This window comes from Dermacentor silvarum, chromosome 3, assembly GCF_013339745.2.
Source record: "Dermacentor silvarum isolate Dsil-2018 chromosome 3, BIME_Dsil_1.4, whole genome shotgun sequence".
In the NCBI taxonomy this organism is placed as follows: domain Eukaryota; kingdom Metazoa; phylum Arthropoda; class Arachnida; order Ixodida; family Ixodidae; genus Dermacentor; species Dermacentor silvarum.
The window spans coordinates 77,621,196-77,648,307 of NC_051156.1; the positions used below are offsets into that span (position 1 = coordinate 77,621,196).

The 27,112-nt window shown below is 47.1% G+C and overlaps 1 protein-coding gene across 1 annotated transcript in view; it reads right to left on the reverse strand.

Annotated features, from left to right (window-relative positions):
- Positions 1–17,887: 17,887 nt before the first annotated feature.
- The window catches only part of LOC119443879 (cathepsin D), a 31,542-nt gene continuing 22,317 nt past the window's right edge, over positions 17,888–27,112 (reverse strand). The window contains exons 6-7 of the mRNA XM_037708487.2: positions 25,180–25,278; positions 17,888–18,224 (exon numbers count right to left, since the gene is read on the reverse strand). Coding sequence (XP_037564415.1) covers positions 18,072–18,224; positions 25,180–25,278 — 252 coding nt within the window. The 3' untranslated portion in view covers positions 17,888–18,071. The remainder of the gene's footprint in view (positions 18,225–25,179; positions 25,279–27,112) is intronic.

Genomic DNA, 27,112 nt, shown 5'->3' on the forward strand with positions numbered 1-27,112 from the left:
AATGCTAGTGCCAGCAAACGGGTTTTAATGCGTTAGCATTCTTAAGGTACTTCAAGCACGTTCCGGGGGCCACTATGCATCTACGCTTGTATCTATGTATGTTTGTATGTACCCATTTTCCGCCTACCCGGGTCAGTGGGTAGTCGAATAGTAGCGAACCGTAGTCAAATGGTAGCGCACAGGGCTGCTGCGCTGAGGGAACAGGGTTGGAACCTAACTATCGGACTAACTTGTGCCACTCAGTAGGCGGCAATGTGTATACATACGTGCCGCTTTCCAACGAGCCTCTTTCACGCCGACACGGGTCACTGTAAACGCCGGACTGGGTAGGTACCACTATTCGAAGAAACACGTCGATGCCGACTTGGAGCAGGAGGGATGGGGTACTCGGTCTGTGCTGGTATTGAACATATTTGATGCCAAAATTTGGTCAATGGGTATGCGCGAATTGGTGTGTGCCGTTCGTCAATGAGCGTCTCCGACGACAACTTCTAAAACTACGGATGCGCCACTCTAGAATGACAAAAACGTTGCCTTAAATTCTTTTCGTTGCTGAGCGGAATCGATCCGACGTCACAAGGGTTCCTCAAAGTCATCGACCTCATGCTTTACAAGGCTGCACTACAAATGCATTGCTTATGTGCCGCCTTTCATTGGACGCCTTTGAAGTCAACACTTGACAGAGCTGTGTCACGAATGAAACGGGTCTGTGCCACTCTTCAGTGAACCACTCACCAAATTGGTGCACAGAGTATGAACCACTAAGTGTGTGGCAAGCGAGGGAACAGTTTTCAGCGTACGCAGGCACCCGCGCGCCACGCTTGTGGTCTCGGAGTCCACGCGTGGAGTTGTCCACAGTGCAACTAGGTGGCGCAGCCTGTCCAAAGAGAAGCGCTAGAGAGGAGCCCAGTTGCCGCATGAAGCGTTTCCCAGCGCTCACAAGCCCCGGCGCGCTATGCATTTCGGGATGAACCCTGCGCAGGCTTCGCGGCGACTACGCTAGATGGCGTCGAGTGTTCTTTGGGAACCGAGAAACAAGAATCCCGCTTTAGTAAACGCCTTGCACATAACTCTTTTCAAGGGTGACAATACATTGTGCGGCTATATTGATTCAACGCTAAACGCATGGGTTCCGCCGAAGCTTATATAACCCGTATATGGCTAACCGGCAAAGTACTGCGACTAGGCCACGACCCTGTTCTACTAATAAAGATAACAAATTATTCGATAAAACCTGATTATATGATGCCTGCTCAAAGATAGCGCAGGAGCCCACCGACCTTCAAATCGAATAAAGCATTCTATTCAATAAAATATTTGATTTAATTCACTTCCGTTGGCTTTAACCATTTGGTATGTACCAAGAATGTTGGTACATTCTCGGCAAATCCTCCAGAGTGGGTGTGTGCTTGTGGCACAAGACAAACCTAATCTTTGAATGCAGCATGATATGTGCCCTACTTCTCTATGCATAGAAGTGTAAACACTAGAGACCTAATTTTCCGGCAAAGTGCCTATTTTTAAAATATGTTTAAAGATGTTTTTAAATGCCTGTTTTTAATATATAGCCTTTTTGACATATTACCACGAATTAGGTCATTATAAGCACTTTGAGGGCGGTTTATTCGTGCCTATAATCACCTGTTTTCGTTTGAAGGACTTTAAGCATGTATTTTTCATAGTTTTAAGGTCTTTAGCGCGAGTGAACAAGATCGTTTTGGTGAGTGCAAACTCCTCCCGTGAATAGAAATAGTGAATCGATGCGGTAGTTTGTCAACTATTCGTTGGAGTGGCTTTATCCATCCGAAATTGACGACAAATAAGTTTTGGCATTGTACCTCAATGCAGCACCTTATTAAAGCGAAGTGCCTTATTAAGGCGAAACGAAAAAGCATCTGTCATCGTCATCGCCATCGTCTTCCACAGCTGGCTAGTTTGCGCCCCTTGAGTTGCGCTCGCGCTCGTGCTCGGCATGTGCCACTGTTCCCTCGTTCGTCGTCGTCGTCTTCTTCCACAGCTCGCTCCGTTGCCGCTCATCATTCCAGCGTAGAATTTCACTTCTATTTTTGTCGTCGTAATGGGGAGGCCATGTTTTCGGGGGTATGAGTCATTGCTTACGGGGGTATACGAGCCACTCATTGTCTGGCGCGACGGACAGATTTTTTTTTTCAGAAATTTAATTTCGAAGAATCGCAAGCGGCAATGCCGGTCGAATGCTGCTAACCACGCCGCCGAGAAAACTCGAATCATCGAACGCAAGCGACAACGACGGACTCCGGGCATACCGTCGCTGACGTCATTCTCTCCGTCGTACCCGAACGTTTGTGTATCTTCATTAAGGAGCACAACGACGTAACCAATAATTGAGAGATACTTTATTGAACCGTCGTCATTTACCAAGTGATAAAAACCGGGGCCGCACGTTTCAGATTCGCTGGTTAAGCATCTGTACGGAGTGCTTGAGCGATGAGTTTTCGTATCCCACTTTCTAGTCTTCTGTTAGTTTTCTAAAGTTTTCTATCCACAAATGATACACACGCCGTACCTGGCTTACGGGCTGCATCGCGTTTGCGAGGAAACTTAAATCGCGTTCGATGATGAGAATGAACTGATCACCGCTGGAAAAGCTGTTCCCGAAGGTGCCTCGTCATGTTCGTGCTTTCAAGAAACAGTGAGTGGGAGTTACTCTTCCACCTGAGCCTGTAGTCACATGCTAAGTACAGTATAATATTGCCACAGGAATTTCGTGCGCGTGACGGCTGTCATCAATGGCTTTGCAGAAGGCGATGGCGCAGCGTGGAGAAAGGCGCACTCGGCGAGGAGATTATGCAGGGAGGCTTGGCGTATCTGTGTGGCCACTTCACATTCTTGGCTGGTACGATTGGGAATACCGATGCTTGTTGAAAGATTTTGCAGAAAACCTCGGGCGATCTTGGAAAAGAACGCCGAGTACTCTGTGCTCAAGCAAGTGTCAGAAGTTCTCAGTGCCCAACATTCTGTTATACTAATGAATGTGAAACCGCTGAAAGGTCACTTGTACAAGCACCCGCCGCATTCATCTGTGGACGTTGATCGCTTGTTTGTTTACGCATTAGCCGATATTGCGTGGCAGAAGGTACATATCTAGGCCAGGAAACTTAGAAACGGGCCTCGTTTGCTACTGCTCCATACCGAATACGCTTGCACAGCATTGTTTTAAAGAAGTAATAATAATAATAATAATAATAATAATAATAATAATAATAATAATAATAATAATAATAATAATATCTTTATTTCCAACAGATTGGGGGAGACAGGGAAAAAAAGCTGCAAGTGCAGCTTGAAGAAACACCCAGACCCCTATGGTCAGAAGACATGGGCAACGCGGAGCTGCCGCGTGTTTTTGACAATTTAAAAATACACAATTTGCAAGAATGAATGAGAAGCATTAAGTGAAAAGAGAGTAATGGCGCGTAGATCAGTTACGCAAGGTTTCACACATCACAGAAGAAAAAAAATTATATATATATATATATATATATACATATATAATGTAAATGTATACAAGAAGCTGTACACTAAACTAATCTCCAGTCCCCAAATAGCTGACCGTAGCTGACCGTATAAACATGAATGTTAGTCCTGCTGATTAATTAGAGAAAATTCGGATGGAGTAAGTGCACATATATCAATTCCATATTTGTTGTAAGCATTTAAAAGCCTTGGTAAGTTGTTTTTTTAGCATTTGTGAGCTGTAATTAGTTCTGAAACGGTGTGTAGCGCCCACCGACGCTGCTAAGCGGGAACGCTAAGGTCAGCGCTCTCGGCCGGCGCCTTGGGGCCGGCTGCGACTGACGAGAAAAATAAAGTTGGGCGGCGCGTGCCAGCGGCGCGAGCACGGCACGCGCTAGTCCGTTCTGAAAGCCTGCTGAGCTGGTCCTCTTGTTCTGGCGCTCCGCTGCGACCCCTCGGTTCCCGACAGTGGTGACTCCGGCCTAAGAGATGACCGACCCCAGCAACCTCCCGCCCTCAGGTAACCTTCCGCCTGACGCTACCGCGCGCCCACGTGACGTCGCAGCTCTACAGCTCCGGCTGCCCACGTTCTGGCGCCACAACCCGCAGGTTTGGTTCGCCCAGGTCGAAGCCACCTTCGATCTGCACCACATCACCTCGGAGACTTCGCGGTTTCGCCACTTACTTTGCAACCTGTCTCCTGAGGTGGCTCAGGAAGTGGCGGACGTTATCGCTGCACCTTTGAGTGATGCCCCATACCAGCAACTGAAGCAGAGCATTTTAGAACGTACCACGGCGTCTGAGAGCGTGCGAATCCAGCGGCTGCTTACCTCCGAGGACCTTGGAGATCGCCGCCCTTCCCAGCTGCTCAACAGCATGCGACAGCTCCTGGGCACAAGCAACGTCGACTCTAACAGTGCGCTGTTGAGGGAGCTCTTCCTGCAGCGCTTACCACAGTCCACCCGCCTTGTCTTGGCCGCTACAGAGGACTTGACCCTCGACCGCCTCGCCCAGGTCGCTGATCGAATCCACGACGCGACTTCTCCTGCAGTCGCCGCCCTCTCTTCGACGCCACAGTCCTCAACCATGGCCCGCTTAGAGTCCCGGATCGGCCAGCTCGCCGCTTCCATCGACGCCCTTCGGACGTCCTCCCATGACCAGCGCGGCTCCACCTCATGTCCCAGCCGCCGTCCTTCTTCCCCGACCAGTCGCCGCTCGCGCAGTCCTCGACGCTCGCCTATCTGCTGGTACCATCGCACTTTCCAGCACCGCGCCCGTCAGTGCAAGTCCCCATGCGAATGGTCGGGAAACGCACCGCGAGATCACTGACGGCGGCATGTGACCTCGCCTTACAACCCGGCCGCCTTTTCATAGTCATGGATCGCATTTCCGGCCTGCGGTTCCTTGTAGACACGGGTGCCGAGGTCAGTGTACTGCCGTCCTCCAAGCGTGACCACGCTTCTAAGTCACCTGGACCTACACTCCGCGCGGCAAACTCTACTTCCATCGCCACGTATGGTCTGCGGTCCCTCACTCTCGACCTAGGCCTGCGGCGCACATTTCGGTGGGTCTACATCGTAGCCGACGTCCATCAGCCTATCCTCGGTTCCGACTTCCTGACTCATTTCGACCTTGACGTCAGCATGCGCCGCCATCGCTTGATTGACAGCAAGACGCGCCTCTCGATCCCTGGCGTTCTGTCGGCTGTCGCTCCCACCGGCATCCGCACGCTGATCCCAACATGCCCGTATGCTCGTATCCTCGAAGACTTCCCTGAGGTGACAAGGCCCTGCAATTTAAATCAGCCTCCCAAGCACAGCGTCACCCACCACATTGTCACGCGTGGTCCACCTGTCGCAGCCCGTCCGCGCCGCCTCTTCGGTGAGCGTCTGGACATTGCTAAACGGGAATTCGAGCACATGCTCCAGCTAGGTATTATTCGTCCGTCGTCCAGCAGTTGGGCCTCCCCGCTTCATCTGGTGCCCAAGAAAGAACCGGGTGACTGGCGTCCGTGCGGTGACTACCGGGCACTCAACGCTCACACGGTGCACGATAGCTACCCCCTTCCACACATCCAAGATTTTACAGGCCATTTGGAGGGATGTAAAATCTTTAGTAAGGTGGACCTTGTCAAGGCCTATCACCAAATACCCGTTGAGCCGGCCGATATCCCGAAGACAGTCATTACTACACCCTTCGGCCTGTTTGAGTATGTGCGCATGCCCTTTGGCTTACGCAATGCAGCTCAAACGTTCCAACGATTCATTGCCGAGGTAACGCGCGGCCTCCCGGCTGTATTTGCCTACATCGACGACATCCTCGTAGCGAGTCCCAATCGACAAGATCATGAGCGTCACCTCCGGGAACTCTTTCAACGCCTTCAACAATTTGGCCTGGTTGTCAATCCCCAGAAATGCGTATTTGGATCTTCCGAGCTCGAGTTTCTGGGCCACCACATCTCGGAGCTGGGAATTCGTCCGTTGCCCTCTCACGTCCAGGCCGTGAAAGACTTCCCAGCACCCACTACCCTACGTCAGCTGCGTGAGTTCCTCGGCCTAGTGAATTTCTCCGGACGTTTCATTCCGCACTGCGCTGAGCTTCTACACCCACTGACTAACCTTCTTCGCACGACCAAGGGCTCCTCATCTGCGATTTCCTGGTCTCCCGAAGCTGACGCTGCTTTCAGGGCTGCTAAACAAGCGGTTGCCGATGCGGTACTTCTCGTACACCCGAGAACTAACGTGCCAACCCGCATCATGGTGGATGCTTCCAGTGTGGCCATCGGCGCTGTTCTCCAGCAGAAAATCAACTCCGAGTGGTGCCCACTGGGTTTCTTCTCTCGGAAGCTCCAACCTGCCGAGACTCGCTACAGCGTTTTTGGCCACGAGCTGCTCGCCATCTACTCCACCATCCAGCACTTTCGGCACTTCTTGGAGGGCCAGCCATTTTATATTCTAACCGATCATAAGCCTCTGGTGTATGTCTTCCGTACCGACTCTTCCAAGTACGTCGCACGTGAAGTTCGTCAACTGGCCTATATATCGGAATTCACCACGGATATCCGGCACATCAAAGGCACCGACAACGAGGCAGCTGACGCACTTTCACGCATCACCTCCCTCGGCACTTCTACATCGACTGTGGATTGGGAGGGTCTAGCTCGTGCGCAGATGGAAGACCCCGAGCTGCAAGCGCTGCGTGACCATCCCCGTTCCCTCCGTCTACAACTCGTTCCTCACCCGTTTGTGCCTGGCTCCCTCTGGTGCGACATGTCAGCGGCTACACCTCGCCCCTTCATTCCGACTGCCTTCCGTCGTGCGGTGTTCCAATCACTTCATGACATCTGCCATCCCAGCGTCCGAGCCACGCAGCGCCTCGTTACACAGCGGTATGTCTGGCCAAGCATCAACACCGATGTTCGCCAGTGGGCCCGCTCGTGCCTCGCATGCCAGACCGCCAAAGTGACCCGCCACACGAAGACTCCCACGCAGTCGTTCTTGCCCCCTGGCTGCCGTTTTGACCACGTCCATCTTGATTTGGTGGGACCACTTCCTCACTCTCACGACTGTCGCTACATTCTCACAATGATCGACCGCTTCACCCGTTGGCCCGAAGCCGTGCCCATTCCGGACATCACTGCGGAAACGGTCGCCAAAGCCTTCGTTTCAGCATGGGTTTCCCGCTTCGGCTGCCCCAGCATCGTTACAACTGATCGCGGCCGGCAATTTGACTGCACACTTTTCACTTCACTCAACTGCCTGCTTGGCACTAAGCACTGCCGTACCACTGCATATCATCCCTGTGCCAACGGCATGGTTGAGCGGCTCCATCGCCAGCTCAAGGCTGCACTCACTGCGCGCCTGGATCGAGAGCACTGGGTCGACCACCTTCCTATGGTGCTTCTCGGCCTACGTGCCGTCCTTCGTCACGACCTTGTGAGGGGACGCGTTCTTCTAAACAAGATAAGTTAACAAGGGATAGATCATTTTTCCTGTTCATGTGATAAAACTTCTGGAAAAGTAGACGCCTATAAGTTTCGTGCACTGTGATAATTTTAAACTTGTGAAATAAGCGGTTGGTGTGTGCATCGTACCGAACATTTGCGAGGACGCGTACTATCCTTTTCTTTAATAAAAATAATTTGTTTAAATTCGTATCAGTTGTAGTGCCCCATACGAGGTGACAATAATTAATGTGAGAAGCGAATAAGGCGTTTTAAAATAGTACTTTAACGGATGTAGGAAGAAGGTATCGGTTTCTGCTTATTATACCTGTTATCTGACTCAGTTTTTGCGTTACAAAGTTTACATGGTCATTCCATAGTAGTGATGAAGACAAATGGACGCCGAGGATTTTGATGCTTTCTACAACTTCAATCTGAGCATTATTATACGCAATTCCATGTAGTAAAGGGGAGGTGCTTCTTTGGGACGAAAAATTATAGCTTTAGTTTTGGTTGAATTAACACATAAACAGTTTTGCTTTGACCACATGCTAAGTTTCAGGAGCACTTCATTTGATATTGTGATAAGCTCAGTGTAAGAACGTCACGTTAGAAATATGCTGGTGTCGTCTGCGTAAATTAGAAATTTTACATTGAAATGAATATTTACATTATCGTTAACATAGAGATTAAAACGCAAAGGACCCAGAATGCTGCCTTGAGGTACTCCAGAAAGTATAAATCTTTCTTGGGACCTTAAGTTATTTATCTGTACATATTGGCGTCTATTTTGAAGATACGACTTAAGAAATTCGAGAGGAAGTCCTCTAACTCCATAACGACTGAGCTTATGAAAAAGAATATTGTGGCTAATATAATCGAACGCTTTGCTGAAATCTACAAATAGACCGAGAGTGAAGAGCTTGTTTTCGAAATTGTTAAGAATATATTCTTTTTGATGCAGTAGAGCTAACTCAGTAGACTTGTCTTTTTGAAACCCATACTGAGATTAGCTAATTAAGTTATGCTTGTTACAAAATGAGTTTAAACGTACAAATATTATTTTCTCTAAAGCTTTCGAAAAGATAGGGAGAACGGATATGGGCCTGTAATTATTTATGTCTAAGTTGCTGCCTTTCTTATGGAGTACTGTTACTCTCGCAGTCTTCATCTTTGCAGGAAAAACACTGGTTGCGATGCACAAGTTGTATATGTGTACAAGTAGCTCAGCGATCTCATGTAGCACAAATATAACGGGTGTTATTTGCATCCCATCAGGATCAATGCTTGACGAATTTTTAAAACTAGAAAATACTGTGTGCACTTCATGAACATCTGTAGGCTGGAAAAAGAGCGTGTACTGATTTGGAAGGAAAGTAAGGTCAGTAAGTTTTGCAGAAGTAACCTAGGTATCGCGATACACAAAATGTTTATGAAAGTGTTCAACCATTTCCTGCCGTGATAACTGCTGTCCTTTGTAAGTAATTCTTTCTATAGGCTCGCTCCTTCTTTGTCGCCCCAATACAAAATTCAGCTTATTCCAAAGTTTATCGCTCTGAGAGCATGAAGAAAACATCTGGAAATAATAAGCATCTTTTGCTTTTCGTAACTCTTTGGTTAGTTTATTTCTATACTCTTTAAAAACCTTCAGGTCAGCAACGATAACGTGTCCCTCGTTGCTGACCTGAAGGTTTTTAAAGAGTATAGAAATAATTGAACATTAAGGGACACGTTATCGTGGCTGCTTCGGGACCCTCCGGTATTCCAAGAACCATAACAACAGCTTCAGTCCGCACAGCCTGCACCAGCACAGCGGAGGCGGCTGCAGTGGCCCTGGCAATAAAGACATGGGAGGGAGAAGACAGGCCCGCCTACGTCCTTACGGACTCTCAGGCGGCCTGCCGACTCTTCCTCCACGGAAGAATCCCTAGGATCGCCCTTAACATCTTGGGCGATCGACTAAGACAAGAACATCACATTGTATGGTGTCCGGGGCATGTTGGTGTCACTGGTAACACAGGGGCAGACGCTCTTGCTCGCGAGACTTCAATCCGAGCAAGGAATGACACCCCAATCGGAAATAACAATCAAATACTAGCATGCGATGTCTTAGAACATCAACGTCGTTCTCGCCAAGAACTCGCCGCGCCAAACGCGCAATTAAAAGTGGAGGAGGTTCGGCTATACAGAAAAATCCAGACAAACACCTACCCACATCTGGGGCGATGGCATGCCATCTGGCCAACCAGATATGCCAGTCAATGCTCCTGGTGTGGGGGGAGGCCATCCTTGCACCATGTGACATGGGAGTGCCAATCACGACCCCAAAATTCAAATTCATCCCGTTTAGCACAAAATTCCTTTAGGGAGCCTTGGGCAGCCATCCTCGCCCGGACTGACCTGGACACTCAATTGAGCCTCCTCGACTAGGCACGGCGTGTGGCGGTGGCCACTGGAGTCCTGGACTAAGGACCCACCCTCCGGCCCCCTTAACCCTATTTTTCCTAAATAAAGTTATTTCTCTCTCTCTCTCTCTCTTCAGGTCAGCAGGGTCACAGTATTTTACAAATTTACCATAAAGCTGGTCACGCTTCTTTATTTTCTTAAACAGGTATTTTGTTAGCCAAGGCTTTCTGAAAATTTTATGCTTCTGTTTTTTGTAGACGAAGTGTTTTGAGTAAACATCAACAAACATCGTGATAAACTTAGTGTGAGCCATTTCCGCATTATTTTCCTGAAGGATATTATACCAGTTAACCTCGCTTAGTTCTGCCTGAAATGCCTGCAGTGTTTGTTCAGTAATGTTCTGATATAATATGTCAGATTCGTCTCTGCGTATCGCAGTATTTGCACTTTCAACGTACATACAAATTGGCATGTGATCACTAGTGTAATGCGCCAAGACACAACTGCTAATACAGGAAGGAGGATAACTTGTCAAAAAGAGATCAAGCGTCGTTTCACTTGCAGCTGTAACCCTAGTTGCTGATTCTATGGCAATAATACAACCATTCTGGACAAATGTTTTCTCCTTTCACAAAAGTGAAAGGAGAAAACATTTATTCCGAGAGGCTAAAGGCGTATAACGATAACAGTTGTTCTTAGCATCTTTTATTGAGATTTGTGTGCGTTATTTTTTTTATTCCTTCAGTAAAAGAGCAGCGATTTTCTTACGGTTCTCTCTGGTTCAGATATTTTTCTGTGGGGGCCATTTTAGCCGTCAATGTGCGGCCTACAGCTGACAGTGTCCTGCTAACGTGCTAGAATCACTGATAATTGAATATATGCTGCGTTTCGGTCCCCAACTGCAGACAGACATCACCGAATTGCAGATTATTATTATTATCACTTGTTTTGAAAACATATATGCGTGACAGCAAAGGGAAATCGTGGAGCTTTTATGCACAAAAATTAAACCTATGCATAATTGTTTTTTTTTCATTAGTTAGCTCTCCTCAAATCAAGCAGTGTGTGGAAAGAATGCTTATGCGATGGTGTCCATTCTGTCTGGGACTAAATTCCGCACAATGCTCACTTGGGAGTGTCGTACGACACGTAACACCACGTTATCTCGGTCGCCCCCGACCATCCCGTACACAGTATCGTCCTCTTTCCCGGCCATTCACCACGTCTCAACAAGCCAAATCCTGCTGATAAACTCACGAAAGGAAAAGAGGCTGACAACTGGTATGGGCAAGGGGAGATACCGAAGAAAAGAAACGCGAAACACATGTTGCGCAACATCGCGTAGACCGACAGAACAGCGAGATATGTTAACGGCTTGCACAACAATTGCGGCGCTTGAAGGGTTCCTGAACCACCTCTCGGGCTTGGCGAAAAAACACAGTCCGCGGATAGCATTCACTGCTCCGAACAACTCAACCAAGTCTTGCAATTGTGTGCTGCGCGTGAAGCTCGCAAGCGGAGTGCGAAGTCACTTTTCTCTCGCACGCTCTCTATTCAACGAAAGCCTGCTCCTATACTCTTTTTCTGGCCGCTCGATATCGTAATATGGCAGCTTTCCTTACGCGGATGCTATTGGCCAATAGCTGACATCGATCAAGAAAGGTGTTGGGTGCGCTTCCTACTGTTACTCTGTATATTTATTGACGCAGTTTAACAAACAGGCTGCAGTCAGCTACAATCTGCTTTCGAATTTCTGTAATAATTACCTACTGCCGGAAGCAGCCGACTATCGTCTGCTTACCTGTGCTGGCTGCGGCCGCCAGCACAGGAATTAAACTTTGTCCACCCTGCTTATGGGTCTCGTAGTCGTCGGGTCTTGCTAATTTCCACTTGTTTGGACTCTCAACTAGCCTCGCACCACGCCAAACTTAAGGTCAGACGACACGCATGCTTGCCAGGTCACGCTCACTCCTGGCCGCTCCAGGTTAGACACCCAGGCAGACTTCGCTTCGTATTGAGCTATTGATAGCGCTTCAAAATGTGGAAGCTGGATGTGACTACTATCCGTCGGACAAGCTTGTGCTAAACAAAGCCGGTCCACACCACGCAGCACAGGCGGGCGTGTGGGAGGGCGGGTGTGCGGGTGGCCTAATGTTATGCCAGTGTTTAGGAAGGTGCACAGAACCTACATCTCCAACTATCTTCTTATTGCCATTCTCTCAGTTCTAGTAAAATAATTAAGAAGTGTACATGAGAACTAAATACTTATCTAAATTCGCCATTTTACCTTATCTTCTATTAGGCGTCCGGCCAGATTTTCCTACTGGTTTTGCTTTGCTTCCTTTCACTGATTAGTTTAAAAAGCTATTGATGCTGGCAAAATTGTCTGAACCTTTTTTTCGTTGATCCAGCGAATGCTTTTGATTCTATTATTCACAATGTTTTGGGAGCTAAACTTCAAGCTATCGGTATTGTTGGGTCTGCTTTAACACTAATAATACCTATCTAATCGGCAACAGGGTATACATATTCTTCCTACACTATCAAGTTTTAGTAGTACTGATAAAGGCGTTCATTAAGGCTTACTTTTATATTTTAATAATACAAATGACCTCCCTGAGATTGTAATTAACTCTGAAGCTGTTCCTAATGCAGACGAACGCGTCTATACTTGCTTCTGACGAATCCATCCACTCTTTGAACGCAGAGAGCTAAATATAATTTTAACCTGGTGCCGATGTAACTCTCAGAGCTATATTCTTTCAAATACTAATTTCATGATTTTAACAGCATAGCTGTTTAAGGTCGACGTTTAGTCGTGCCGAGCGTACGCCAATAATCAGCGCAGCTGGGTGAGGAGCGCGCGCCGGGGCGCATGTGTTCGGAGAGCGGCGAGGATGAGAGAGGAGGAAGGCGCGAGCTGAGCAGCAGTTGTGTGGAGCTAAAGAGAGGGTAGCGATGACGTAGCGGTGGAGAGACCGAGGGAGAGTGTGCGCCAAGCAGTAGTTGAGGCGGAGCTTAAAAGAGAGAGACGTGTTGAGGTAAGCATGACGTGCAGAGTTCTCCTGAGCTGAAGAGAGCGTGCGCTGGCGACGGCGTCATTCTGCCGTGAGCATGGCTAGGAAGAAGAAGCACCTTTCTCCCGAAGAAGAAGAGGCGCGGCGTCAACGGCGTCGTGATGCTACTCGGGAGCGGCTTCAACGACTGCGCGCACATCCGGAATTACGAGCAACGGCTGCTGAAGCAAAGCGACGGAGGAGGGTTGGAGATGCCGAGTTTATAGAGCGTTTATAGAGCTGCGTCTCGGCAACGCTAAAATCGATGTTAAATCAAAGGTAAAGCTAAGAAAAAGCTAAAGTTAAAGCTAAGTAAAAGCAAAAGGTAAAGCTAAGTAAAAATTGAAGTAAACGCTAAGTACAAGCAAGATTATAGCTAAGTAAAAGCCAAGCTAAAGCTAAGTAAAAGCTAGCACAAGCCGCCAGCTCCGCTGTTTCACCAGTCTTCGCGATTAAGTGTGTGAAGCTGGCTATTTCTTTCTATTCAAATCTTAAAGTTTTTTCACAATATTCTGTGGTCAAACTTACGTACATGCTCATTGTTAAAAGTAACAATGCTGAACATGTCCGACACGTCTCTAACATGCCTTTAACATGTCTTACAGGTCTGTCTTCTCCCTTGGCAGTTATCAAGTTTAGAATAATGAACTTTCCTTGTTATTTTACATCATCTCAGCACAATGTTTGTTCAGCAAATATAAACAAGAACCATGAAGAAAAATAAATAGTACACTGCGCTATTTCAGCCTGCAATATCTTCGACCTAACTGACAATATGAGCGCTTTGGTTGTTCATTTGCCATGACGAAGCGCACGCTGTTCCGGCGGTGGTAAAACATGTCAGTACAGTAGGGCATTTCCGCCACCCACTTGCGGCTATGATACTTCGGTGAAGGAGCCTTGTGATTATCCTGCCATGAAACATTTACTGCAAACCTTAACGCAGTGAAGAAGGTGTCAATATATGTTATTGCACATGATTCATATTTGGCTAAATATAAGCACATACAAAGCACATGTTACAACATGCAAGTATTTGAATGCACGAATGCACATGTTGCTATCTGTGTGAACATAAAATTCTTGAAGCCGTTATTTAAATGCTATACTACTAAACGTGACGCGTACAAGTGCGTTTATTTTCATCATATGCAACGTGCAATATTATGCAATGTACGCATATATTTATGCACTCCGCAGGTGGCGTTATTCTAATCCAATGTTTATGTTTACGCTCTAAGTGCTTACAAGCAATGCGGAATTACAAATATCCAATCAAGGAGAAGAAGTGGAACCGAAGGGCCCGGTTTTCGTAAGTCACAAGCACATTAAGCCAAAAGATAATGCCAACAACGAAGACATATGGGGAATCACTGGTTTATTTAATTGAAACGCATCAATGATAAAAAATGATAATGAAAGCAGGCGAAAATACAACTAGCCACAGGTTGGATACGAACCCACGTCTTCGCATAACGTGTGCGATGCTCTTACGAATTGTGCCACCGCGGCGCCGTCTTCCCGTCCACCTTCTTGGGTATTTAAGTATGGGTATTAGAATTAACCCTGGGATTGTTAGCCAGCCCCACCACTCGCGGCCTTGACGGCGGATGTAGAACATCCTTTCTACCGCAAGACACCATTTGGCACGTGAACTATGTGACAGCGCAACTGGCCAATAAACACTTGAAGTCACTAATAAATACTTGAAGCCGTTAAAGCTACCGATACATTAAATCGGGTAGACGCATAACTGAGACATCCATGTAGGGTTGTCTTGGGCACGAACGCGATGCATGATAATTGCCGAGAAAAGAATGGTGACAAGAGTTGTATTGCAGAGCAAATAACGACTTTTAGTAATACTCTTAAGGATTTTATCCTTGTTGTGTAACAGTGACACATAACCAACCAAGAGGATTGGGCAAGAATGGGCACACACTCTGGGGCACATGCACAATGGTTACATATTTGGGTAGCGCAATTAAGTACGTTTATTAAAAGCAAACCATTCTGACGTCATGTGGTTTTCTAATACAGACCTGTGTGCTTTATAAATTCTTATGAGTGCACAGTACATGGTAAACATTTCATGTCATGATTTATCGTTTTATTACTGAGAAATGTGCGCTGACTGGGTCTACATTGTGGGTCAAACTTCCGTGCTATATAAACCGGAGCATGAGGTGGCACATATCTGTGGTCACCTAAGAATGGGGCACGCCAAATATTGCGCACTTCTTCATTAAAAGATCTGTGTGGTTTGGAGGTTGCCATGAGCCAACATTACACGTCTAGGCTTTCTGCCGTGATTTAATGTTTTAATATACAGGACACAGGTGCGCTCAATCGCGTTATTTCACCGAGTAATTTGTTGGTATACAAGCCAGTGTGCCCTATGTTATCAGGCGTGGTACCCACCGACCAACCAACCGACCCTCGCAACACCGTGAGATATTAGGTAAATAACGCTTAGCTTTAGAAAATTTCATACTCTGGCTTTTTCCCGCACTAAACGTATTTCCGCACTTGACCACTGAAAATGGCCTGTGCGTTAAGGGCGTGCCCACATTTCGTTAAGAAAAATGAGTCGACATCGCTGGTACTTATCAGTCGTAGATTACACTACCCGTAACAACGTTATCCGTTTCCTTAGCAAGATTGGAAAATGTAGCTGTTTGTCGTCAAACAATTCAAACCCACGCCACAGAAAACGTGGCGCATGTCCTGAATAATGTGCGGATGTCAATGTTTCTCATCACTCCGTCCACTACAGACGCCAACGTGGTTCACTTCTTCATAGAAAAGAAATCTGGTGCTACCGTTTCTAATCACGCGGTTTACCACACTGCTGCGCAGCGCTCAACGATGTTGTCCACAGTCATAACGCTAAATATACGGCTGATAATATGATAGGGGGGTTCACGGATGACGAATTCAGCAATGCGCCCGGCGCGGACACGCATTAACTCTTTGCGTACCGCGCCCATTGCGTATGGTTAGCCCTCTATCGATGGTTTGAAACGTCGCTTTCGAGACCTTCCGCGCCGCTCACGGACACGCTGCGCCATCGGACGTGAAAGAGGAGAAACTATATTTTTGTTTTATAAGCAGTTAGCTTTATCCACGCGACGCGGTGATTTTTAAACGCGCTCCGAAGTTTAGCGATCGTCAAAGCAGAACGCAAAAAAATATATATATATATATATATATATATATATATATATATATATATATCCGGCTCCGGAAACGGCGCGCACGCATCGGGCGATCGTAGATATCGCGATTTCGCTGCCTCTGGGGCTGATCTTATCCATGCATCGAATAGCAGCGAGTCAGAGGACGCTGACTTTTCGTCGGACTTTGAGTCTGATAGCGACGATGGCGCAAACCAGCCCGGAACATCGGCGGCTTTCTTCCACTCACGGCTGCAGCGTCTACTCCGGCGAACTAACGCTCTGACGTCAGTGGAACTATGTAATGTAGCCTGCGAGAGGCCTTGAATGCAGGCAAGTGGTACTTATGTAAAGTTTTAGAGAACAATCCCAAAGACTTATTTGTAGGAGTGCTGGTGCTGCCCTGTACCGCCCTCCAATAGCAGATTTTTTTCTTCATTGAATGTGGTTCCTCACGTAATTTCATGAGCTTGGAGCAACGAAATGAGTAGCTCTCAATGCACGTTGGCAGGCGTTGTGCGCATTACCGCGTGCGACTGTTTCTGGCTTAACTCGTGGCATGAGAAACGTAGGTTATTCTGAGCGTATTGCCTGCAGACTAGTGAACCCTTTAACTGGCAGCTCAACAATATTGTTGACCTACCAAAAGTATGTGCAAAAACTAGACAAATCCAAATATGAGTCTGTGCTGTTCCATTTTCCTTGATTTATGTGCCTGCTCAACAGTGCTGTTCAATAAAATACGCAGATGTGTTGGTCACAAAACATGAAGGCTTCGTCCTTCTTAGCGCACGTGGGGGAAATATTCTCGCCAAGGCGAATTTTTTACCCCTTTTTTAAGCGAGCTCTTATTTCTTGCCTTGACCAGTGCCAGAGACCAGTTTTGGGCCATACATTTACCTGTCACCACCTGGTCAACAATAATTTTGACCTCCTGTATTCGCTTAGTTTTAGATAAAGCGTTTAATATTTCAATTCGTATGTAATTGAGCAAAGTAAAGAAGAACTAAAGGAATAAAACCATTCTAGGTCAAGCCTTTCATCCGAAACAAGAAAGGGCGCGCGTCGGTGACTTCGATCTATCTTGCCAGTTAAAGGGTTAAAGGAACTTCGGTGAACTACCTATAGAAAGGCGTCCATCTCTCAAAGAAAGACTGCAACTCAGTGAAGGCACAATCGTCGCAGTTGCTGTGGTAAGTCAAACAAAACGAAAGACCCAAGTGTTATATATCTATGATACACAAATTCAAATCTTGTGCAGTAATAATTACGGAAGATGCTTAAGACTGTTAAAGCAGGGCTGTTGAACACGGTGCTTTTCAGCTGGTTGAAATATGCGCCATGCACAGTCGTAGAAACGGCAACTTCTGTGACCCGGCGTTGTCACCAATGCAAAAGTTGGGCAAACTGCGTTGTCAGTCTTCATTTCTGCTTTCCCTTCACTCTAGGAAAGCATTGCAGTCAGCTGGCAGCAATGAGATATTGAATGGATTCATTCTATGTTCGAGTGTTCTTTTTTGGCTACGTAGATGATCTCCTTTCGAAGTGAATGCTTCCATTTTACACAAACAAGTGTTTCATGATGTCGGCAGAGCTACATGTGTTTCGTGGTGTGTAGGCACCTACGCTTTTGGCAAACATGAGTCATGTTATTCTGCACGTGAAGCGCACCATTTCACCGTTAGTTTGAAACAGACTGTTACCACATCTGCCAGCTTTATTCACAAATTATCTGCTCATAGGAATAAGAAAACAACAACATTTTGACAGCATTTTTCAGATCATCCATCGACTGCCTTTATTTTGCCTCTCCTTAGAGTTCCCGAAGGTAAACCCCACCGACATGCCCTATAGAAGAAGTTCTCCGAAGGAAGGGGGAGTTGAAAACTTAGCCTACACAGGCGCGTAGATACCATATGTGTCAATGTGACAACTTAGCGTGCAGAAATTCTTGTCGGAGGTGGGTGCATTTTGCGCTCATTGCAACGGCTTCGCCTAGCGAGCATCGGCGAAGCCAACGCGATCGTTGCCTCTGTCAAATATGGTGTAGTAACGACCGATGAACCGGTCTCCTAGAATCCACAGTGACGTAAGTTTGTCCATGGTGGAGAAGCCACTAAGGCAGGTGGTTTGCCCTTCCTTCGTCACCTGCACCAGCACATATAGCCAAGATCACGTGTTAGTGCCTGGAATTGCTGCGAGTGCACCACGAAGAATTTACCAAATTGACCAACACTGCGCTGCATGGAAGAGAAACGCTCGAGCGCACTCTAAAAACGTGACTTTCTTCACTCTGGACATCGGTAAAAAAATGTCACAGTTTCGCCCTAAGGGCGAAGCAATGAAAGCGATAGCAAGTTAGCAACACAGCAATGTCATACGAAGTAAGGTGAGCGGCTTTGGTAGCAATATGAATTGTAGTAAACATGAGTTTAGTAAGTAAGCAGGTGTGCTGCGGGGTAAGTAGACCGACATGAAGAGAGACTCGATGACCACGACAAGGCGCGTGTGAAACAGTGGTGTTGATGAGAAGCGCTTCCCCTGGGAAGCGCGTACTAAGGGACACACCTGGAGCGCTGCACTGCCGATCCGGGCAGCATTGCATGTGTAGCGCGCATTGGAAAATGAGCATGTGAGATAGGCTCGACTATTACTAACTGAATTAGCAAGCATGGTGTCAGCGCGCACAAGCAAACATGAATAGATCACACTGAATGACCGCAGACAACGACTGTCAAAACGCTGGCAGCAAGCGCAGCCGCCGCAGCAGGCGAAGAGTCGTGCGGCCTATCGCTTCAGCGTAAACTGAGCGGCGAATGCACAGCACATACAAAGGTCAGAGCCGTGTGGAGATAAGAGACCGTGCGGGCAACCGCCAAAGCGGGGTAACGTACGAGCACGGTTGTTGGCAGAGTATAAGCTGCGAACCCCCCCCCCCCCCTCCACTCCCACCCGCGATGCCTTCCTGCTTTCTTGCTTTTGCGTGAGAGATTGAGTGGTAAGATACGCCTTTGGTGCCGAAGCACAGCGTCGCCCCGCCTCCCTCCCTCCCATACCCCCACGGCTTTTCGCGCGACGGTCGCGTTTGCTTTCCGCCATGCGTGCGCTCTCCGTGATAGCGCGCGTCCCCCGCACGCTTTCGCTCGCGCATACGACGCGCGGCGGCGATTATATCGCTCTTGGACTTTATATGGAACCTCACGGCGATGGTGACGGCGACGACGACGGCAGAAATACGGTCTAAGTGTCCATATAATTGCTATCGCAATAAAACAAATTGGCAGAATTCACCCGAAGGGCAAGGCACTGACTGCGATTGCATGGTTTAGCAGTGCGCTTGACATTCTAGGGCGGTGTTCTAACTACACGCGGGCCCGACTAACACGGGTGTGACATTCATAGGTGAACAAATATTTCTGGCGCTCGTAAAACTATTAACACGCCGTGTAGGTCCTGTTATGACATCGCGCAAGCGCCACTACGCAGCCTGTAAAGAGCAGCGCCAGTAAAATTACATCACGTTTAGTTTTCAGCAATGGTATTCTTGTGCACGGCTGATTTAATAGTCTCAAAATATTTAATATAGAAGGCATGAGCAGAGCATGTTAGTTTCATGACATTTGTTTATGGGCTGCCATTCTCAAAATTCTGAGGATTAATTTAGTAAAAAAACGTAACATACGGTATGACCAACTTTATTGATTGAATAGTTTAGCAATATAACCATCCTATATGGCATGGACACGCATACAGCCCAATAACAACGGCGATGACCACTGCCATGATGCGCGTGGATCGAGTGTCGATATAATTGCTATCGCAATAAAAAATAGCTTGGAGTTTTCATATCACTGCGCTGCTATATCATATCACAACGCCTTAGCTAACTGAGCCAGCGTGGCGGGTCTGCTGAGGACCGTGGCGCCGGATGCGTACCATCCATTAAAACCGCAGGTGTCGCACAGTACGTGAACATAGGAACAGACCACTGGCTAATGTGGATGGCAATATCAGGTAATGATAACCGGTAGTGGCTCTGGCCAATTTGCTCCTTTAAACTTACTGCAATAGGTTACGAATGATGCCAACAAATGGGTTGCTCAAATGAAAACGTTATTTATTTGGAATACGCTTCGGTAAAACAGACTTACAGTGGTTGTACGTTTATCATGACTTCTTTCATCTCGTTTTTGTGTGCTTGGGCAACCGTCAAAGCAAAAAAAAAATTCTTCTCAAGCCGGAAATGCCTGACGAACTATCCCAGAGTTTGTAGAGTGCGGACCCGATACCTTTGCTATCAGCTGATCGAAACATGCAGTGCCGCATATCGCAATTTAGAAGCTCTGATTGCCAGTACCCTGCGCTAACCATTTTCAGTTGTCAGTGTATTGAAGAAAAAACTCAAACAACAAACAAACAGAAAGAAATAAGAAATAATTTATGCCATGGCCCATCGTGGTGGCCCAGTAGCTGTGGCGTTCTCCTGCTAAGCCCGAAGTAGCGGGTTTGATTCCCGGCAGCAGCGGGGACGTTTATGCGGGGTCACAGTGCAAGAAAGTCCTGCACTTGGATTTAAAAGCACGGTAAGAAACCTCACGTAGTCAATGTTGGTCCGGACACTTAGCCATCGTTCATAGCTCGAGTTTTGCGCAGGGATGTGAAACGCCACAAATCTTAGCTTGTCAGTAATCGAGACTAAACCAGACAAGTATCCTAGAAATTTTTCCGGCTAATAACGCTAATAGCTAACATATGCTGTATTCGCAATAAATGGGAGTCCTGTAACGCTCCTTATACACGGATGTAAAGTGTTCCATTAGAAATGCTATAAATGGGGGGACTTATTCATTCTTTCAACGTAGCTATAACAGTGTTTGTACAAACTTAAACATGTGCCGAGTGTTATCAGTCCAATTTAATGTTGTTCGAAACGCTGAAATAGCTCCGAATTCTTTCTCACCCATCCAGACACGTTTGATTACAGAAATGATAAACTGTATGGCCATTCAGCTTTCGTAACTGCACGCTCTATCACCCAATGATATCGCTTCTCGATCTGGTTATCTTGTCCTTGTATAACCTTAATCGTAGCATAACGCACGGTGAACAAAAAACATTCTGCTGTGAACAGTAGCCCCGATTTTTTGACTGGATGGCTGTATATACCTTTTAGAGGGCACGTATACCACTTAGTTCCTGCGCTGTGTGTCGGCATTATCCCTTGACGTAACCGACCGAACGAGCAAAGCGAAGAATGAAAGAAAGAACACGGAGCGCAGCGGGCCAATAAAAAAAAGTTGTCGCAGTTTCACCTGAAAGGTGAAGCATCAATTGCGATAGCAAATTTGTAGAGAGATATACGGAGTAATGATATTAGCTTTATCAGCTGTATAAACTTGGACATGCAGCAGCACCGGCAACGCGCCGAACTGTTGTCGACGCCGTCGGCATTTTGCCCGCGTTCGCTCAAAATGCGTGCGGCGTTGGTGACTGTTGCCGGAGCCTCTGATATAAATAGGCACTTGGTGCCGCAGCTAAACGTCGCCTCCCTTCCCTCCCCCTTCCCCCCCTCCCCCACGGCCTCTCGCGCATCGGAAGAAGGCGCGTTTGCTCTACATATATGGTGATTGTAAAGGAGGAAAGAGACGCCTACTTCTGCAGCCCTTAAGGAAGCACGGCGCCGAACGCGCGTTTGTTCTCCGCCGTGCGTTCACTCCCCGTGAAAGAGCGCGTCCCTCGCGCCCTTTCACTCGCACATACAGCGTTCGGCGGCGCGCGCTGAGCCGTGCTCCCTCAAGGGCTGCAGAAGATAGCGCCAACCTTTCCCTTTCCCTCAAGAACCACTTATCTATCGCGCGGCCACGATTTCATCTCCATTGACGTCATACGGAACCTCACGGCGACGGCGACGGCGACGGCGACGGCGACGCCGACGGCAGAAATCTGCTTTTGAGTGTCCATATAATTGCTATCGCAATAAAAAGTTGTCGCAGTTTCACCTGAAAGGCGAAGCATCAATTGCGATAGCAAACTTGTAGAGAGCTATACGGAGTAATGATATTAGCTTTATCAGCTGTATAAACTTGGACATGCAGCAGCATCGGCAACACGCAGAACTGTTGTCGACGCCATCGGCGTTTTGCCCGCGTTCGCTCAAAATGCGTGCGGCGTTGGTGACTGTTGCCGGAGCCTCTGATATAAATAGGCACTGCGTGCAGCAGCTAAACGTCGCCTCCCTTCCCTCCCCCTCCCCCACGGCCTCTCGCGCGTCTGAAGAAGGCGCGTTTGCTCTACATACATGGTGATTGTAAATGAGAACAGAGACGCCTAGTTCTGCAGCCCTTAAGCGAGCACGGCGCAGAACGCGCGTTTGTTCTCCGCCGTGCGTTCACTCCCCGTGAAAGACGCGCCCCTCGCTCCCTTTCACTCGCACATACAGCGTTCGGCGCGCGGCGACGATTCCTTCTCCAAATGACGTCATACGGAACCTCACGGCGACGCGACGCCGACGGCAGAAATCTGCTTTTGAGTGTCCATGTAATTACTATCGCAATAAAAGAGCGATAGCGAAGAGAGCGCCAGGACGAAAGCGGAGGAGGAGGGTGCACCGGCACAATGAGGCGGTAAGTGGAGGAGGAGGGTAGGGTGGCGGAAGCGCGAGAAGAAAAGCGTAGTGTCCCGCAAGCAGGGCGACGACTGCTACGAGAGGGCACCAGAGTAGCGCACCATGGTCTGTTCGCTGATGGCATACGGCGAGCGCGTCCAACGATACCATATATGGGAACAAAGCGCTGCATGAACGGAGGTCTGTCTGCGGCGGCTACTGTGTATCGCGCCCACGCGCCTTCCACGCGCTGCCTCTCGCGATCTCCCCATTAGCGAGGCGGTCGTGCCGAACTTCGCTCCGTTTGGAACCTGCCGCATGAGATAGATTGTCCGCACCAGCCAATATACCGCGAAATGAAATCACGTGTAGAGCTGCGCTAAAATTTCGCATTAAGGACTACCGTAATTGTCGGTGAATTCTTTATTCAAACTGACTTTAAACGGTGTACGTCTGTTATAGTTAGCGTGCTGCTTTAGTCGACTTATGACCGAGCGCATTCCTTACAATGTTCGTTTCCACTAATATCGTTTTTCATCACCAATATACGTTGAAGTTACCCCTTAAACAAGTATTTAAAATTATTTATAACAAGGGACTGCTTACAATAGCAAACTATGGCCCAGCATTGCGGTAAAAGCGACATTCGGAGGGTACAAAGAGCATATTTATAATACGCTGACATTGGAAAGTTTTATTGCTAGTTTCAGTGAACCTGCGACACTTCCGACTTCTGAAGAAAAATTTATACAAGCTTCATACAGATACATGAAAAAGGATGGTTCCTAATGTTTGCCTAGATGTGTGCTGATGTCCACAAATGCATCGGGTGCTGAAAGATGTCATAGTGGCTACAGTGTTAAAAAAATACGACAGCCGCATGCAATCATTCACGAACTGCTGATCTCTACGCAGCAAATAGCTGTAACATATGCCCGCGTAATTTTTTCTATTGAATGGGCCAAACACATTGGTAGCTGAATGCGGTCAGCGTAAGAAATCGTCACCTTTTTATCAACAGGTGCTCTTGGGGCACAAGATTGCGTGGCAACGATCAAAAGGACACTGATACATCAGATTGTTCCACTCTCCGGCTTCGTACCCTCCGATATCAGAGGATATCCGAGGATGCCTCAGGTATCTGAGGGTATATGCGGATGTATATTCGATATATCCGAGGAAATCCACAGGTATGCGAGGATGCCTACACGAGAATTATACGGTGGTTTAGGCCTACAGGAAACTCCATAGCAATCAGTAAGTGCGATTAAGCAACATCTTGAAAGAGAACTAGTTAAAAGGATGGATAAGCCAGTGGTAAACACATGCGCAGAGCGCTGCTCGCTAACATTGCTTTATCAATTAGCTTGTATTCGGACCCAACTGCGATGAGACTAGCGCGGAATTTCTTTGCACACCCCGGTAAGTGTCATGACAACATCGGCGCTGTTTTTTTTTAACTGAAGCTCCCTTTGCGAAACCTCCTCGATTTTGATGACAGTGACTGGATGCTGCTGTCTGGTCGAATAACGCATACGCAAGGCACTATCTTTATTACCCCTACAGGTGTCCTGGCTGCTGGACTTGCTTCCTACATAATTACTCTGTGGAAAACAAATTATACCTAAATATCCTCATGGCAACAAACATACTTCATCAATAGCACAATCCCTCTAATAAACCATATCTTCCTACGCATACTTTCTTAGGGTTTAGGGCACCTGCTTGGCCAATCTCTTGCCGAGTTAAGCGCAGTTTACTGGCGCTATCTCTGGGGTCGGCCCCACTCCACTCAGCATGCTGACCTAGGACACTGCGTCATAGCAAAGGGGGACAATCCCTGAGACAGTATAATGCATAGTCACATGGGTCACCTCGTACTTGCCATCTTCACTGGCAGGCAGTTAATTGGTATGGTGAAAAGCACTGTGCAGGATATGATTAGTTGCATGGTATTTATTTAACCACTTCACGAAAGATTTGCTTCTCAGATCCCAACATATGGGCTGGATCTGCGTAATCTCGATGCGGGCCAAATGCTAAACACCCGTGCACTGAAATTTAAGTGCACCTTAAAGAACTCCAGGTGGTCCAAATTATTCCGGAGTCACCCACTACGGCGTGCCTCCTAATCAGATCGTGGTTTTGGCACGTAAAACCCTAGAATTTAATAATCTTTTTGTGCAACGTCTAGGGCGTCGGAATAACGAAATTACTATAGCAGTTTCAGGCAGCGTTAGATCTATAATTTTCTCATTTCTGCTCACGTTCTCCTGCAGTTTCTTACGTGTGATGGCCCAGTGAGACGCCCCCCATTAGCTGGGATGGCGGGGCGAGGATCAGCTGTGCTTCATGGAAAGAGATCACCGCCTTTTTTGAGGTGCTGTGGGCACCACGAGCAATGTATGGAGCAAGAATGTTCAGCCCGCTGCTGAATAATTTGTCTTCTGCAGGTTCGCTTAAGCAAGGCAAAGGTACCTCTCATTTCTGAGTACTTACTTTGAGCACGTAGTCTTCGGGATTCAGCACAAAGTCTCGCTTGTTGAGACTGAAACTAATCTTCGGCAATCTAGATAAATATCTGCAGTTCACGACATACTGTAATGAAGGAAAAGTAGAATAAATGTTACTCTTTGCGAAGCGCACGCGTCCGTGTTGTTCGAAACTGTCTATCGCTAATCTATTTGTAATATAAGCGATTTGTTCTCAATATATATCATAAGAAGCCTACAAACAATGACACCAAAGACAACATAGGGAAAATCACTTGTACTTACTCATTGAATTAAAGAAACGATAAATTGACAGGTTTGTGAGTGGTGGTGCTGGATAACAATCCCGGGTTAGTTGTAAAACATGAAAACGCCAGACAGTGGATGGGAAAACGGCGCCGCGGTAGCGCAATGGTGAGAGCATCGCACGCGTAATGCGAAGACGTGGGTTCGTTCCCCACCCGCGGACAGTTGTTTTTTCATCAATTTTCGTTTCCATTATTGTATGATTTCTTTAATTCAATTTGTAAGTACAAGTAATTTCCCCTATGTTGTCCTTCATGTCATTGTTTGTTGGCTTGCTATGATATGATAGAAATCGGGCCCCTCGGTTCCCTTTCTTCTCTTTCTATAATTTCCCCTATGTTGTCCTTCATGTCATTGTTTGTTGGCTTGTTATGATATGATAGAAATCGGGCCCTTCGGTTCCCTTTCTATATATATATAATTCTGATGGTCTCAAACATTCGGAACAAAACCTACGCATTTTAAGAGCTGGTGTAGTGACCACTTTTACCCGTGAAACATTTACGGGGGCAGGGTAGGCCCAGCTGTATCGCACTGTAGCAGATGTTGATGGTCCCTATTCTCTGGAACAATTGTGCTGAAAATAATCATATTCATATTAGCATTTAAAAAATACCCCTTTTTCCTTGCATACCCTGGATCTTTGCACACGGGGGTCCGAATTTCAGCTACATTTAGCTAGCAACGTTGACTGGGTACTTCATTCTAATATGATACGCATTTATGGCACTTAGTCGTAACTTCGCTGTTGCTTTATAGTGTTGTGGTCCGTACCAAAACACTGCTACAAAGCAGAAGGGAAGTTACGACTACGTGTTGCAATGCGTATGATATTAAAATGGAGCAACCTGTCGACGTTGTAAACTGAAAGTCGCTTAAATTAGGCAGATATTTCGAAATATCGCTTATCCAAAATGCAGCCCATTCAGTTGCGATGGTGCCTTTCGGCGAAGTTCGACAGATGGCCGAAGTGGCAATGTCCAAAACTCCAGGGCATGCACCCAAAGTTTCATCAAAGTACATCTTCGTCTTTTTGTGCTCTTGGCCATTAGTCGTACTCAAATATCAGCCAATATCACACAGCAAACACCTTCGCCGATCACAGTTCAGTGAACTTTGCAGGGTAGCCTACCGGGCTCAGCCTGGTTAACCTCCCTGCCTTTCCCTTATGACTTCTCTTCTCTCTTCTCTTGATAATAGTGGTACACTGCCTTCCCATAATATGTACAGTAATGCTGGAATACGTTCAATCGCAAGTGGGCTTCGATCATGCCCTCCCAAGCACTTGCGCAGTGTCAATTATCTTGCATGAGCTCACCGGACATAGACAGTGAGAAGTTTTCACAAAATTAGTCACGTTAATTGAATTCAGCCGCCATTTGGGTTAGCAGGAATCGAACCTGGAGCCATTCGGTGATCAGAGGGGGTATTCTACACAATAAATATTGTGGTAATCTAGGCAGTGCGAGGCTCCGACTAACTGCAATCGAATGCAAATACACCACAAGAATCTTGTGGAACTCTAGTAGCCGTGATTTATAACCAAACGGAAATGCTGGCAGGTACATAATAAATATGTTTGCTTGAAAGGAGTACATTATCATGTATTTACACATAAGCTGCACCTTTTAGCT